The 15,997-nt window shown below is 34.4% G+C and overlaps 1 protein-coding gene across 3 annotated transcripts; it reads right to left on the bottom strand.

Moving 5' to 3' along the window:
• Window positions 1-1,107: 1,107 nt before the first annotated feature.
• LOC114528987 (adhesion G protein-coupled receptor E2-like) lies at window positions 1,108-15,482 on the bottom strand. Of its 3 annotated transcripts, XM_028550711.1 has the most exons (15): window positions 15,409-15,482; window positions 14,490-14,580; window positions 14,327-14,405; window positions 12,793-12,853; window positions 12,486-12,602; window positions 12,115-12,231; window positions 11,918-12,034; window positions 9,189-9,305; window positions 8,577-8,693; window positions 7,048-7,164; window positions 6,426-6,542; window positions 5,831-5,947; window positions 4,061-4,108; window positions 3,442-3,536; window positions 1,108-2,923 (listed from the first exon to the last, which is right to left on the bottom strand). In XM_028550711.1, the coding sequence occupies exons 3-15, from the start codon at window positions 14,357-14,359 to the stop codon at window positions 2,792-2,794; spliced, it is 1,305 nt and encodes a 434-aa protein (XP_028406512.1). In that variant the 5' UTR covers window positions 14,360-14,405; window positions 14,490-14,580; window positions 15,409-15,482; the 3' UTR covers window positions 1,108-2,791. The 3 variants fall into 3 exon arrangements, with proteins under 3 accessions (XP_028406512.1, XP_028406514.1, XP_028406513.1); XM_028550713.1 differs by lacking the exons at window positions 5,831-5,947; window positions 6,426-6,542; XM_028550712.1 differs by lacking the exons at window positions 14,490-14,580; window positions 15,409-15,482 and having other exon boundaries at window positions 14,327-14,431.
• Between the last annotated feature and the right edge of the window lie 515 nt (window positions 15,483-15,997).

Below are 15,997 nucleotides of genomic sequence, written 5' to 3'. Positions count from 1 at the left end.
TGCCTACTGGGGTGCATATCTGCATAATTTTCTTCTACAAGGAACAAGTTAAACAGCAGGTGTTAAAGTGATGACGCTTTAACTATTATTCTCATCAAATTGCTTTTTAACAAAGATATAATCTTGTGGGTGGCTGTGCTTCAGCTCCGCATAAACACTTAGGTGTGTTCTGCGTGCCCAATTTAAATGAAACCGGTGAGATATGCTCCGTAATATTAATACACCAAAAACGTCAATATAGGAGATATAAACTAATGGGAATACATTAAAGATACTCTTCTACCTAATGAACGAAAGATTCAGCAAACCATTTGATATATCATCTGATCAGTGTACACGCGTTGCATGACATTTCAGAATAATTTGAAGTCTCTGCTAAGCACTTAAATTCAATCTTGCAATAATTACACGGAATTTAAGAATTCTTGAAGAATACAAGGAATTTGAATAAGAATTTCTTTGTAAAGGTTTGTTCTCGAAAGATCGTCTTATTAGTAAAATGACTTCATACTAAGTAGGCTATCGCGTGTTGTTTGAATATCAAAGCCTCGAATACAACTTTGAAATAACGCTATATACAAATAAATCTTTTGACTATTGAGACAAATTAATAATACTAATGATATAAGTAATTTCCAACTTCATTACGGACTTGTTTTCATAGAGCGAGTTGTCCCAGCTAAACGAGGTAAAATAACACCAAAGGCTTAACCTGATTAGTCTTCACATGAATAACCGGCAGTTTTCATCTCGCCTAGTCTGGATAACTCACTCCATGTAAACAGACTGCTGGATTAGACGAGATACACACACGTTCAATCCAGTTTCTTAGTGTCTTTTATTTCGTCCTTTCTATATACATGTGCTCACCTTCCAAGCTGTCATGGAATTACAATTGATACACCGTTACAAAACCAATCTTTCAAGTTATTTATAAGGTGTAATGTTATATTTGTGATATGCAATAGGGATTAATGTATAAAGGATTTATAGTACATAATTATATATAACAGGGAAGCGAATAACAACACACATGCATATATATATATATATATATGACATGCATGATAATATATGCACAAACACAACAACATGCACACATGCACAAACAACTATCTTAATACTATCAATTATAAGGCCAGCTCTATTTCACTTCATTAACTTCACTAATATTATTTCGCTGAAGGTGCACTGCGACGGAGGTTGTTTTGTGTGTTGTTCCTTTACTATTATTGTATCATTACGTCACAGTTCTTGCAAACACGTCAACACGTCGTAGTTTGTATTCGTGTAGGAAGCAAATTCAAATATACAGATTTTTTAACACAATTTAAACAAGAGGATGAAATTAAGCCTTATTATTCTGACGAGAACTATTAATTTTTCGACTTGGTGAATATCCTTTGGCAAAGATGACTAGTAAGGCTCACGAAATACGATTTTTAACAATTATACCATACGCTTGAGTTGTATATTTTTTATATGTGCTGTAAGCGAGCTATTTAACAAGAGCGAGCGTGATAATTGTTTTATAGTATAGCTACTTACTACAAATACCATTTTATGAGCGAAATCAGCATTGCATTTTACCTAGACCTTGTTGCGCGAATGTTAATTTACATATGTAAAATAAATTATTGTATAAAAGCCCGTTTTCATTGACAAAAATCAGGGGGTTTTGTCATTTTGACTTCCACACTCCAAATGACCAGCTGAATCAACTCGATGCATATATTTCATCGCTGATTTCATAAGTAGCTTTATTTTTTTTCTTCCGGTCCGAATTCATATTTTAGCGTTTCCTGCAATCTGATTGGCTACGGACCGCGCGAGATTTAAAAGCACAGAGCCAACGCTAAAATATGAATTTAGTACCAGTCATTTTTTGTCTACCTTCATGCTAAGAGACGTCAGCCAGATGGCGGAGAGTAATAATTCTGGTAGCGATAATCCCTCATTACAAATATAGTTCTTATTATATATATATAAGCCTGTTTCAAACGTCAAACTCTTGATGTGTAATGGCTGCATTTCGATGTTAAGAAATTATTTTCTGAATTTAAATTAGGCAAATGCTGTCTCAGCCGTTATTTTTTGGTATTATAGCGAGATGTTTTAGTGTATTATTATTACAAAAAAAAATAAAAATAATATTAAATAAAATTCTGCATACAAAAAATTCGAATACCAGGATGCAACGTGTAGCCGACAAATCACTCCGCATCAAATGTGGTATGCCCAAAATGCAACCTCGCAAGCCAGCCTTATCTACCTACGCTCCACAGCCACGCTGCGGCAAAAACCTGGTGCATGCTGGTCACGTGATTCTTTTGGCACGTCTTTCCCGCACGGAGATGGGTGGAATACAATGCAGCGCATAAATCATATACGGTTAAAACAGCGTGTTCCAGCATGGACTGAACTGCTATTTTTAGTATTTATTGCTTAGCGGCAGTGCAAAACCACCTGGACTGTCATAAATGTTAAAAATGGCGGAAGTGGCAGGTTCATTTTGCCACCCCTCTATTATAGCGTTGAACTTAGCGCTATTTAAAAATCTCGCATAATCTGGGAGATTTTGCGCTGTCACATGACCAGCATGAACCAGGGCTTTCGCCGCAGTGTTAGCCATGGGGCGTAGGTAGAAAAGCCTGCCTTATGAGGTTGCCTAAAATGGATAAAAAATTTATTTTGACCTGATGGCCTTCGTAAGGAGCGTCACGTTTGAAACGAAGTTTGCGACAGGACTTGCAACACCAGACGTGGTTCTATTTGCCAGAACATATATAGCTCAGGCGTTTTTCACATCTTCCCCGTCGTCATTATAGTTGTACCCACTGTTTTCGACTTGGCCATCTTTAGTTTCCATTTCCAGTGAAGTTCTTAAAGAAGCCGCGACCTGTTTTTCTTTTACTGCTTTTGCCTGCAATAAAATTATCTGATTACTCTTACACACTTGTTGTATATAAGGGACTACAATTAAGCCATGTACACGAAAGCTAAGAAATTTGCTCATGTTGCGCCAGTTAAAATTTAATTCTCTTTGCATAAAACTTTGATTAAAATGCCTATAGCTTGGATGGGGATTTTGAATATCAAAAGATCAAAGTATTTTCAAAAACTTTGTAATCGCATTTTGTTATTGAAAAACTTTTTCTTGGTGGATTTATTAGCCTTTAAAGTTACCGGATAAGACGTCAAATCGGGAATTTTGTGCAACTTAAACAAAAAAAATTGGTTTGCAATTCCCGATTTGACAACAACCTGGCCGCAACAAAAATATAAATTTGAAAAAATCGAGGTGACAGCTAATAAAAGAATAAGAGTGAAAAAAAAAGAGAAGTTATGCTTGCTGCAGTGTCAGTATAGGAACCTCGGTTCTTTCCCTAGTCTTAACTGTTTTTTTAAAGGTCGACTAAACTTTCATTTCCTTAAACCAACCTTCTCTCTTTTTTGTTGATTGACTAACAGCGCAAAAACGCAGATGACAATTGAGAATGAGAGAATAACAACAATAAGGGCTACATAACCATAACCTGAATAAATATAAAATTGAAAGTCAAGGTTTCTGAAAAAGATTTGCCATTAACAAAAGGTTTGAAACATAAACACATGTATTCTAAGAATGCGAAGATGATATTTTTTAGCAGTACTGAAAAGGCGATAAATGGCGTCTTATAAAATTCAGCTGTTTTTCACGTATTCATCTCTGTTCTTTGCTATTAATTATAAATCTGATTGCACTATCGGTCTTCTTATTAATTTGTTACCATCAATGAGGCTCTTTATCATATTCATCAAAGAATTATTTGGCAAAACTGTGTCCTGTTTTTTGAGTTAAAACTTTTTAAAGCTTGAAAAGTCAATGGATATCGATATTCGCTTATTAAACAGCCTGTCCCTGGTTTTTTCAAAACCATTTATAACATTTTTTACAGAATTTATATAAATTACTGTACTGCCAATCTGCATGTTTTTGCATGTATGTCAGTTAATCCGTCACTGCTTATAATATATCTATTGAATGGTCTCATTTTAATTCCAAGTTCAAGAAACCTACTTAGTTCATCGTCATCATCGTCATCATCTTCAAATCCTGCCATTGGGACTAAAAATTTTAAAATACAACAAAATAAAATAAATCACTAGTGCTTGATTAGATTATTTTCCAGAGTTTCCACATATGATTTGCATATAACTGTCTTCATTCCAAAGTTGCCACAACTGTCTTCTTTTCAAAAGGATGCACATAATATATTCTATTAACACAGATCCCTCCCTCCCTCATTATTGACAATTGCAATGAAATTTCCTTTCATTGTAAAAAACCCTGATCATTTCAGATTTTCTTTGAATACCGAATACAAATTTCTCGTGGAATGTTGTATAGGAATATTTTAATTATAAAATACAAGTTTTCAACACAGTTTAAAGATGAGGTAAAGTCCGTTCTACGCATACATTCCGCGCAGCAACACATTCCATCAGTGGGGGAGCAACTTTTGGAATGTTAATGATATGCGATATTAGCGCGTTGTATTACAAACGGCAGTTCGGGAGTACAATTATTTTATTTTATGTCGCAAGGCGAAGAGGCTCGAGTTGCAAGTGACGATGATAAATTATCTTATCAAAAGGCTGCTAGAAAAAAGCAATATTATGCTGAAAGGAATGCTCCAAGAGTTTATTTGTTGAATGAAGACACGAGATGGCGAGGCTATTTGTCGTCGCTATGACGCTACCTTCTCGCTTGTCCTAAAATTACAAATATATGAAGTTTGGCCGGTTTATTTACAAGCTTCGCTTTATATTTTCTTCAAAATACTAGAAATGCATTGCATGCAAAGTCCCCTCGCCTGAACCAATAAACATATATTTCCATCACTGAAGTGAAATGCTATAATACTCGCTTCTGCCGAATGATCGAAGTCGTAAAGTAAAATCTTATATCTTGGTACAATTACAAAGTCGACTCTCCAGCTATCAAATTCGACTATAATCATATTAATAAATTGTGCTACGAATAGTTTTAAATACTATAATTTTTAGCGATCAATTTCAATTACTTTTCAAACAGATTCACCTTTAAAAATAAATACTTTCCAAATCAAAATCATTTCAACGAAATTGACGAATAAATTCAAAACTTACAAAATACTTGCATGCTTTAAAATATAAATTTACCCATTTACCTGTTCAACAGCACTTCAAAAATGCCTCAAAATCGTAGTTTTTTTACCATCCATTGGAATGAAAGTTTTTCTATCCGAAGGCATCTTTTACATTATATTTTAATCAATTTTACGAGTCAATTTTCCCTATATTTTTAAGACCATCCAAATGAAAAATATTATTTAAAAAAAGTTTTATAATTCAAAATATCAGTTATGCTGACGTGATCCAAATTTTAATTTAGCCAATCGCAAATCGCACGTTTGGAAACGTTTGCTAGTTACCAGTTTTAACTCGTCTTAAACTCACGCATGCGCATAACTTACAAAAACGCCCAACGTCCATGACATAATGGCGGACAACTTTCATTTCGCATTTGCATTCCCGGGCGTAATTAAAATCTCCGGGCGGAATTAGTACCCTCGCCCGGTGCTTCGCACCGGCTCGGGGATAATACTATTTTCTTCTAAATATAATATAAAATAAGCATATTCATCACAGATTACAGCCGTTGAGCGAGAAGAAAATAAGAAAAGTAAAACGACGCATACGTCATGTAAAGATTATATAACCAACGTAAACAAACATTGTTATGCGCAGAATATATGCGCAGAACGGACTTTTGACAAACGGACTAGGCCTAAAAGTCAATCTTTACCTCCACAATTAAAGCCATCGCCACGAAGTCCTTCTTTGCAGCTGCAATTAAATGAGCCAATTGTATTTGCACATGTAGCATTTTCATGACAAGGTCCGCCTGAACATTCGTCAATATCTTATGCATATAAAAGAAAAATCGTTGCAAATTATTGCTCATGTTTTAGTACAAAAATACCTCCAGTGACGGTGTGCTATATGACTGTGCCAGATGTATAAAAAAGAGATTTTCGCTTTATACAAATCAGCAAGTTTGTTTACATTCTCAGTTTATAATCCAATTGGAATGCATAAATTTTAACTATAATTCCACCATTAAAAACTTAGGCATTCTGATTGGCTTTGCCGAAAAATGTAAACAATTGTGGCGATTAGTTTAAAAGGAAGTTCCACCTTGTTCATGCTTAAAGTTGTCAAAGTGATTTGTATAGTCAGCCTTCAAATTCTTAGAAAAAAATTACACGTAATACGGTGACTCATTTGTCTTATTGAAACCGAAATTGATGACGATTACACCTTTATACAAATAAAAAATTTAATGATTGATGACTTAGTTGTGTCTTACACATATTGAATCTCTCCTAGTGCTTACATACCTTTACAGTGCGTCCCGTTTCCACTGTACCCAGAATTGCAGATGCAAATGTAACACCCGTTTGTGTTTTGACAAATCGCGTCCGCATTGCAAGAAAATATGCCACATTTGATGCTATCTAGAAAAAGGACTCAGTACATCAGCCTTTATATACTTACATTGGAAAGTTTTATATAAAAAACACTATTTAGAAATCCACCACCAAAAGCCTTTTAAAAATGAAGTTATTTGCATGTCTTCACTTCACTTCCGGATCTATCACCATAGGAATCCCAATAAATAGCAGTACAAATATTAAAATAGATTTATTACAATAATTTTGAATAAATTTGCATTGTATCACCGTACTTTGACTGTTTTCAATCTCGCGCTGTGAATTCAGTGACGTAGTAAATCGCGAATACGATGCATAAATTAAGATATAGTTATATATTCCACAAGGAAATTTCCTTTCATTGCATGTAGAAAACCTGAATTCATTTCAGATTTTCTTTGAATACCGAATACAAATTTCTCGTGGAATGTTATATAGGAATATTTTAATAATAAAATACAAGTTTTCAACACAATTTATATATTAAATCCGCTTTTGTTTTAAACTAGGCCTAAAAGTGAATCTTTACCTCCACAATTAAAGCCATCGCCACGAAGTCCTTCTTTGCAGGTGCAATTAAATGAGCCAATTGTATTTGCACATGTAGCATTTTTGTGACAAGGTCTGCCTGAACATTCGTCAATATCTTATGCATATAAAAGAAATATGAAATCGTTGCAAATTATTTCTCATGTTTTAGTACAAAAATACTTCCAGTGACCGTGTGCTATATGACTGTGCCAGATGTGCAAAAATTGCGAAATTTAGGCTATGTGTATACGAGCGTCGTGCACACGAGCGTTTCAAAAATTGTTTTTATCTGGTTTATCGCTATGACGCCCTGTCCACACGATGCAAGGATTGAAAATATGCTCAATATGTTAAATTAGCTTCAACTTCGATTGTAAATTCACGGTGTTTAAAACTGTTTTGGCATGAAAACGAACATGAAAATGCTCGAAAACGTCATCCCGCGTGCACATGGACTAAATCCCCGAGCCGATCTACTTTTCAGATGGGAAAAAAAACTCTAAAATAACACGTCTTCCAACTTTTACAATGAAATACGTATAAAAGTATGCAAAACGTAAATTTGACTAATACTACAATTATCTGCTAAAGAAACACTAAACGAATCGTTGAATTCGATACATGCACACCAGTGCAGTTTATTCCATGCAGTTCCACTGTGTCAATCTTCACATCTGCAGGTAAAACTCCCTTTTCTATCTTTACAAATTGCATTTTCGTGACAAGAGCAATTATAATCTGATCCGTTTACATGTACAAAAACTTAAAGTTGACATGCAGTTGAGAGAAAGAAGACTGACTATCAGTATCTTTTAGATAAGGCAGATTTCCAGCGGTCATTACCTCATCATGAAATTTTTGATATATTCAGTTATTAATTCAACTAATGCTTCGTCAATTGCATTGCAAAGAGAGTTTACACTGACTATGTAAACTACCTGGTAAAAATTTTGCCCCCTCTTCTCCGTCTTGGAAGATAAATGCCATGCCATGAAAAAGAGGTTTTCGCTTTACACAAATCAGCAAGTTTGTTTACATTTTCGGTATATAAGCCAATCGGAATGCATAAATTTTGACCATAATCCCACTATTAAAAACCTAGACATTCTGATTCGGACATGTCGCAGTGATTGGAAGCTTTCGTCCAATTGGATAATGCTTTTCTATGCTTTCTAAAGAACGAAGCTATGCTATTGGTTGAAACAGAAATGTATTGTAAAGTTCAGCCAATAAAAATCATTCTTGCGAGGAGCTGCGACACTACCCTTCTGATTGGCTTTGCCGAAAATGCAAGCAATTATGGCCATTAGTTTAAAACGAAATTCCACCTTGTTCATACTTAATGTTGTCAATGTTATTTGTATAGTCAGCATGCAAATTCTAAGAAACAAATTACACATAATACGGTGAAACCGAAAATGAAACCGAAATTGATGACGATCAACACTTTTATACAAATAAGAAATTTAATGATCGATCACTGAGTTGTGTCTTATACATATTGAATCTCTCCTAATGCTAACATACCTTTACAGTGCGTCCCGTTTCCACTGTACCCAGAATTGCAGATGCAAATGTAACTCCCGTTTGTGTTTTGACAAATCGCGTCCGCATTGCAAGAAAAGTTGCCACATTTGATGCTATCTAGAAAAAGGACTCAGTATATCAGCATTTTTATACTTACATTGGAAAGTTTTATTTAAAAAATACTATTTAAAAATCCATCACCGAAAGCTTTTTAAAAATGAAGTTATTTGCATGTCTTCACTTCACTTCCGGATCTATCACCATAGGAATCCCAATAAATAGCTGTACAAATATTAAAATAGATTTATTACACTAATTTTGAATAAATTTGCATTCTTTTACCGTGCTTTGACTGTTTTCAATCTCGCGCTGTGAATTCAGTGACGTATAGTAAATCGCGAATGCGATGCATAAGAGTTATATATTCCACAAGGAAATTTCCTTTCATTGTGGAAACCCTGATCATTTCAGATTTTCTTCGAATACCGAATACAAATTTCTCGTGGAATGTTACATAGGAATATTATTTTATTAATAAAATACAAGTTTTCAACACAATTTATATATTAAATCCGCTGTTGTTTTAAGCTAGGCCTAAAAGTCAATCTTTACCTCCACAATTAAAGCCATCGCCACGAAGTCCTTCTTTGCAGGTGCAATTAAATGAGCCAATTGTATTTGCACATGTAGCATTTTTGTGACAAGGTCCGCCTGAGCATTCGTCAATATCTTTTGCATATAAAAGAAATATGAAATCGTTGCAAATTATTGCTCATGTTTTAGTACAAAAATACCTCCAGTGACCGTGTGCTATATGACTGTGCCAGATGTGTAAAAATTGTGAAATTTAGGCTATGTGCATACGAGCGTCGTGCACACGAGCGTTTCAAAAATTGTTTTTATCTGGTTTATCGCTATGACGCCCTGTCCACACGATGCAAGGATTGAAGATATGCTCAATATGTTAAATTAGCTTCAACTTCGATTGTAAATTGACGGTGTTTAAAACTGTTTTGGCATGAAAACGAACATGAAAATGCTCGAAAACGTCATCCCGCGTGCACATGGACTAAATCCCCGAGCCGATCTACTTTTCAGATGGGAAGAAAACTCTAAAATAACACGTCTTCCAACTTTTACAATGAAATACGTATAAAAGTATGCAAAACGTAAACTTGACTAATACTACAATTATCTGCTAAAGAAACACTAAACGAATCGTTGAATTACATGCACACTATAGTGCAGTTTATTCCATGCAGTTCCACTGTATCAATCTTCACATCTGCAGGGCAAAACTCCCGTTTCTATATTTACAAATGGCATTTTCGTCACAAGAGCAGTTATAATCTGATCCGTTTACATGTACAAAAATTTGAAGTTGACATGAAGTTCAGAGAAAGAAGACTGACTATCAGTATTTTTTAGATAAGACAGATTTCCAGCGGTCATTACCTCATCATAAAATTTTTGATATAGTTCAGTATTAATTTCAACTAATGATTCGTCAATTGCATTGCAAAGAAAGTTTACACTGACTATGTAAACTACCTGGTAAAAATTTTGCCCCCTCTTCTCCGTCTTGGAAGATAAATGCCATTACATTTTCGGTATATAACCCAATCGGAATGCATAAATTTTGACCATAATCCCACTATTAAAAACCTAGACATTCTGATTCGGACATGTCGCAGTGATTGGAAGCTTTCGTCCAATTGGATAATGCTTTTCTATGCTTTCTAAAGAAGGAAGCTATGCTATTGGTTGAAACAGAAATGTATTGTAAAGTTCAGCCAATGAAAATCATTCTTGCGAGGAGCTGCGACACTACCCTTCTGATTGGCTTTGCCGAAAATGCAAACAATTATGGCCATTAGTTTAAAACGAAATAGTTGACCTGCATCTAAGGACGAAAGCGGACTAATATTCATTTATGCAACGTTCTTTCGTCAAAATCCCGAGATCTTATTCGCTATGTCAATGCATATGCTAATGCGACCTATAAAACAACTTTTGTATGCAGATTGTTTCCTATGAACTTATGATATGATGCTAATTAGCAGCCATTCCTTGGCTTTGGTTGTCATCTGCATGACTGCAAATTTCCCCCGTTATTTCTCGAAAGACGTTTTAAGTCAAATTGTATTATTGCCAGCTAGTCAACAAATATTCCATCGTTATTATGCCTTTGGGACTTTTAATATGAACAGTATAATGCAATGACATTTGTCATTTGGATAGCTATACTGTACAGTCTCTCACCATACCGAACACAATATTCATAACACAATATACGAACATTAAAAAGCGGTAAAGTAGCGGTAGATATGTAGATGGTAAACAAAACTTGAAATATATTGTTTAAGTTCACATATAGGACATTTAAATCAACAATTTCGTTCTCCATGGTCACTTTCACTTGTTGTTTGTTGTATAGGCAGTGAAGCAATTCTTAAATGCAAATGATTTTAGTTCGTGGCGTAGTCAGCCTGACAATTTAGTCCCACTATGCTGATATTTTGGTGTTGACAGTGAAAACAATGAATTTCTAAAGAAATGAATAATGTTAATAAAATTTCCATAGCCGGACTAAATCGCCAGTCTGGCTACGCCACTGATTTTCATAGATGAAATTCAGTAAATCATTGATCTAAAGAATATTCCTGATTTGCGGTATGTGCTTTTTCCCTTGTGGCTGTGACCAGATTATTGATCGAGGTCTGTAAAACACCGACAAATAAACTCTATATATTATACATTTACGAGGTCATTCAGTCACACTACATTCTATATCTATCTGACAAGAGCGTTAGGGGAACGCATCTTTTATTCCAATCTTGCCAAGATAAATATTTGCGTATTTCTTCCCTACCATAAAAATGCATTTATCTAGCTATCAGTTTGAAAGACCCGTTTTGACTTGATCCGTACAAAAGACATGCATATATCGACATTAAAAGTATTTAGGATTTCGTCCCCTTTCGTCACAACCAATAACACACATGCATTTTCCCTAAACATGCAAATTTAAAAGCAGCAACCAGTAGGAAACAGCGGTTTTGCTTAGGCTTACGTCTCGGTAATGATATTAATGAGCCTATAAGTCCCCTTTCGTTCGTAGATGCAGGTCAACTAATTCCACCTTGTTCATACTTAATGTTGTCAATGTTATTTGTATAGTCAGCATGCAAAGTCTAAGAAACAAATTACACATAATACGGTGAAACCGAAATTGAAACCGAAATTGATGACGATCAACACCTTTACACAAATAAGAAGCTTAATGATCGATGACTGAGTTGTGTCTTATACATATTGAATCTCTCCTAATGATAACATACCTTTACAGTGCGTCCCGTTTCCACTGTACCCAGAATTGCAGATGCAAATGTAACTCCCGTTTGTGTTTTGACAAATCGCGTCCGCATTGCAAGAAAAGTTTCCACATTTGATGCTATCTAGAAAAAGGACTCAGTATATCAGCTTTATATACTTGTTCCCCTGTTGTTTTAAACTAGGCCTAAAAATCAATCTTTACCTCCACAATTAAAGCCATCGCCACGAAGTCCTTCTTTGCAGGTGCAATTAAATGAGCCAATTGTATTTGCACATGTAGCATTTTCATGACAAGGTCCGCCTGAACATTCGTCAATATCTTATGCATATAAGATAAATATGAAATCATTGCAAATTATTGCTCATGTTTTATTACAAAAATACCTCCAGTGACCGTGTGCTTTATTACTGTGCCAGTGTATTGTTAGAAACAAATTACACGTAATACGGTGACTCATTTGTCTTATTGAAACCGAAATTGAAGACGATTACACCTTTATACAATACGAAATTTAATGATCGATGACTGAGTTGTGTCTTATACATGTTGAATCTCTCTAAGTGCTTACATACCTTTACAGTGCGTCCCGTTTCCACTGTACCCAGAATTGCAGATGCAAATGTAACTCCGGTTTGTGTTTTGACAAATCGCGTCCGCATTGCAAGAAAAGTTGCCACATTTGATGCTACCTATAAAAAAAAAGACTGAGTTTATAAGCATTTATATTCTTACATTGGAAAGTTCTATTTAAAAAATACTATTTAGAAATCCATCACCAAAAGCCTTTAAAAGTTATTTGTCTTCACTTCACTTCCGGATCTATCACTACGCATTATATTTATTTTGACGGATTCTGTGATAAATAAATATTTGTCACACCTGCTTGCACATTGGTCCAGATTGAAAGAACGGCAAACATCGTTATTGAGACGATTGTCATCTAAAACGACATTATTAAATCAAAACTTTATAAGTTTCATCAATATAATAGCCAAAATTTCTGACACACTTTACTAAATTCTAATTTTAAATCTCTAATTTCTTAAGATTGTTAAAAAAGTGCAAACTTTTGAATAATAGATATTTGAGTAAGAAATAATGAGATTTGAAGAAAAAAATTGGTCAATAGTTTTAAAAATGTCAAAATTAAACATATATAGCTATTTTTAAAAAAAATTCAGATGTTTGTCAATTTTTGAAAAGTCTAGACAGAGATGCCTCTTAAAATCTCTTTTATCAACAACGGACGTGCAAAAGTACTTTTAAGGTCCATTTACACTGTGTGATTTGTTGTATACGATTCTTACCCTGGCGTATCCGCGTATGTATGTATATAAACACGCGTACATACGTCACATTTTGAAATAGGCATTTTACGACTAATATACAAGATTGTGGTGTCATCATTCGTTTCCATAATAGTCCTTTAAATGTCAGAAGAAAATTACAAAAATATTTTGAAGTGTTTTACAGTAGATCCAGTACATTTTGGCACATCGTTAAATTCATGTGTTTTTAACTAAAACATTACATACATGCACGTTGCACGTGGGTCATGTGTCATTAATTTTAAAGTATTGTCAGGGCAAGAAAAGGTGGAACCGTAGAGCTACAAGCGAAAATTCGGGGACTCCCATGCCGAATAAAAATATGTGCAATATGATTATGGAATGCATTCTCAAAAATACACACATTTGGCATTTGATTATATTTGCTGTCAAAACATACTGTTGATGTGTTATCCTTCAAAAATCTTATTTCCCAATTTCTCGAACGAATTCAAACAGAAAATTAGATGTTAATTAGTGCAGTAATACCAATATTTGATATCATATGATGGACAATTACATTTGCCACTATGTTAGACCATAGACATTCCAAAAGATATCTTTTGGATTGTCTGCGGTTGGACTAACATGCATATGCATGAGACGTATGTTAAAACGTGCATGTATGAACATGATTATGGCATTTAAACTGCCGGCGACTCCTTAACTGGCCAGCTAAGCCATTTAAAGCTACCTACATTACTGTATTAAACTGCATGCTATCTTTCTGGAATTTTAGCATTCGTTGTCAAAATAAAATAGCTGTATTGATTCAGATGTCACAGTCTCTTGAATGAATATTAGCTATGTTAAAACACAACGACTCGCAGTATAAGCATTGCAGCTAATAATTCTGATAAGCTCGCATTATTGGGATAATAGATCACCGGTATGGCACTAAATTAAACATGGACACATTTTTTAAGTCGTCTTATAAATATGGGCTTGTGCCAAAATACCTAAAGCGATCAGTAATCCCTAATCGCTGTATACCCACAAATATGGAGGCGGAACTTAAACTGTATATAATTTGGTTAGATCTGAAATTAAAATGTCATCAAATAACAAATTACTTAGCAACTTACCCTTGAGATAACAGAAAGTAATGAAGGGTACATCTTGAATTATCGCTCAACTAATCAAAATGCCGTCTAAAATGCATTGCTAGTGAAAAATGTAAACATGGGAAGTTGTCTGTCAGCGTTTATTTGTGTTATTATGATGTTTCAAATTTTTGCATAAAATTACCTTTAAAGAACCTATAACCAACAGCAGGAGTCGAATGCACGAGCTCTGAGACGATTAATTTTATCAACATGCTTTCCAGCACATAATATATCTGAAAATAAACATTTATAAGTTTTAAAATAGATTGAAATAAATATGCACTTTCATCTTCTCATAAACCGAAGGACCAATATTATAGCTAGAAGATCATATATTATAATATTTTAATAAGATTGGTTAGTTAATTAATGCATGAATTTAGATGCGACCGTGAGAGTTATCTATAATAACGTCTTACAGTGCGTATATTATATTGTTCACTGTAATTATTCCCCTATATTAAACCTATTCATTATAATATTCTAGAAGAATGCCAGAGATTTTTAAATACCCACACGAACCTATAAAGAAACTCGTATCGTGAGTGATTGCTTTGCTCATGGCGTAATGGTTGAAGGAACAGTAGAATACAATATTTATTTAGTCAACAATATTTAATCAATATAAACATGCAGGGAGCAGCGTGGCAGCGTCTTCAAACAACTTAGCATCAAATGTGGTATAACAACTGTCTAAAATAGACAAAAAAACTTCTAGCGTTTCGAACTGAGGGCCTTCGTCAGGAGAGTTAGTATGATAATGATAACCATACTATACAATATTTAATGCTATATTTATTCGTGATTTAATCAAGCCCGTTTAACACAAAAGGTGGATAAGTAAAATTTAAGTAAACTTCAATATTATGCACTGAATATGTAGTTGTAAACAGTATATCTTTGTATTAATTAAGGTTAAAAATATTTACTTTGCTTCTTCAATAAAACGATAGATTTGTTTTCTATACTTAACTTAACCACCGTTGAAGCTAAACGGGCTTGATACAACTGGCCCCTGATGCGGAGTTTGTATTCTCGATCTCGAAGTTACAATTACATACAAATATGTGCAGTATCATGATCACCAAAGAACAGGGAATAAATGTTACGGCAGAGTCAATCATCACTATTGTTGTTAAGAGCACAAGTGTAAAAGAATTGATTAATTCTGCTTTCTTAATTTGTCAATCTACCAGCCTTGATGTAGGGCCCAATAGATCGGGCGGAAATATGCATTCTGCAACATATCCTGTTATTAAAGTTAACACAAAAGTTGGGGGAATTTTGCAAACGTTTTGTTACTATAACATTAGCTGCATGTGATATCATAAAGGGAGCTAAAAGTTTATTTGGATTAGAGCCTTATAACCACCCTTTGAAGAGCGAAAACAAAGATCCTGAGGGAATGCCTATATGAAGTATACCTTGGTAACACTGGACATATATAATGCATAGAGCGTTTCAAAATGCACGACGATAACATGCCGGATGATAACATAACATAAATGCATGACTGACAATAACATACTGGATGATGCAGTGTAAATTGGGTGTAATGATGTAGTTTTTACATAGAAAGAAAGGGCGGTTATTTAGCTTTATTCTAATACCTTTTTCCTGTCGTGAAAGATGGCAATGACCAAATGTTCT

The sequence above is a fragment of the Dendronephthya gigantea genome, unplaced genomic scaffold, assembly GCF_004324835.1.
Source record: "Dendronephthya gigantea isolate DGI-Jeju-01 unplaced genomic scaffold, DenGig_1.0 000052F, whole genome shotgun sequence".
Lineage (NCBI taxonomy): Eukaryota > Metazoa > Cnidaria > Anthozoa > Malacalcyonacea > Nephtheidae > Dendronephthya > Dendronephthya gigantea.
This window is presented reverse-complemented; position numbering and strand designations above follow the sequence as displayed.

Coding starts and splice junctions, on each gene's coding strand:
- LOC114528987 (XM_028550711.1), bottom strand. CDS start 14,359: ATGTACCCTTCATTACTTTCTGTTATCTCAAGG. Junction 12,854..14,326: donor TACTTTCTGTTATCTCAAGG/GTAAGTTGCTAA, acceptor ATGTCGTTTTAG/ATGACAATCGTCTCAATAAC. Junction 12,035..12,114: donor CGATGGCTTTAATTGTGGAG/GTAAAGATTGAT, acceptor TCCTTTTTCTAG/ATAGCATCAAATGTGGAAAC.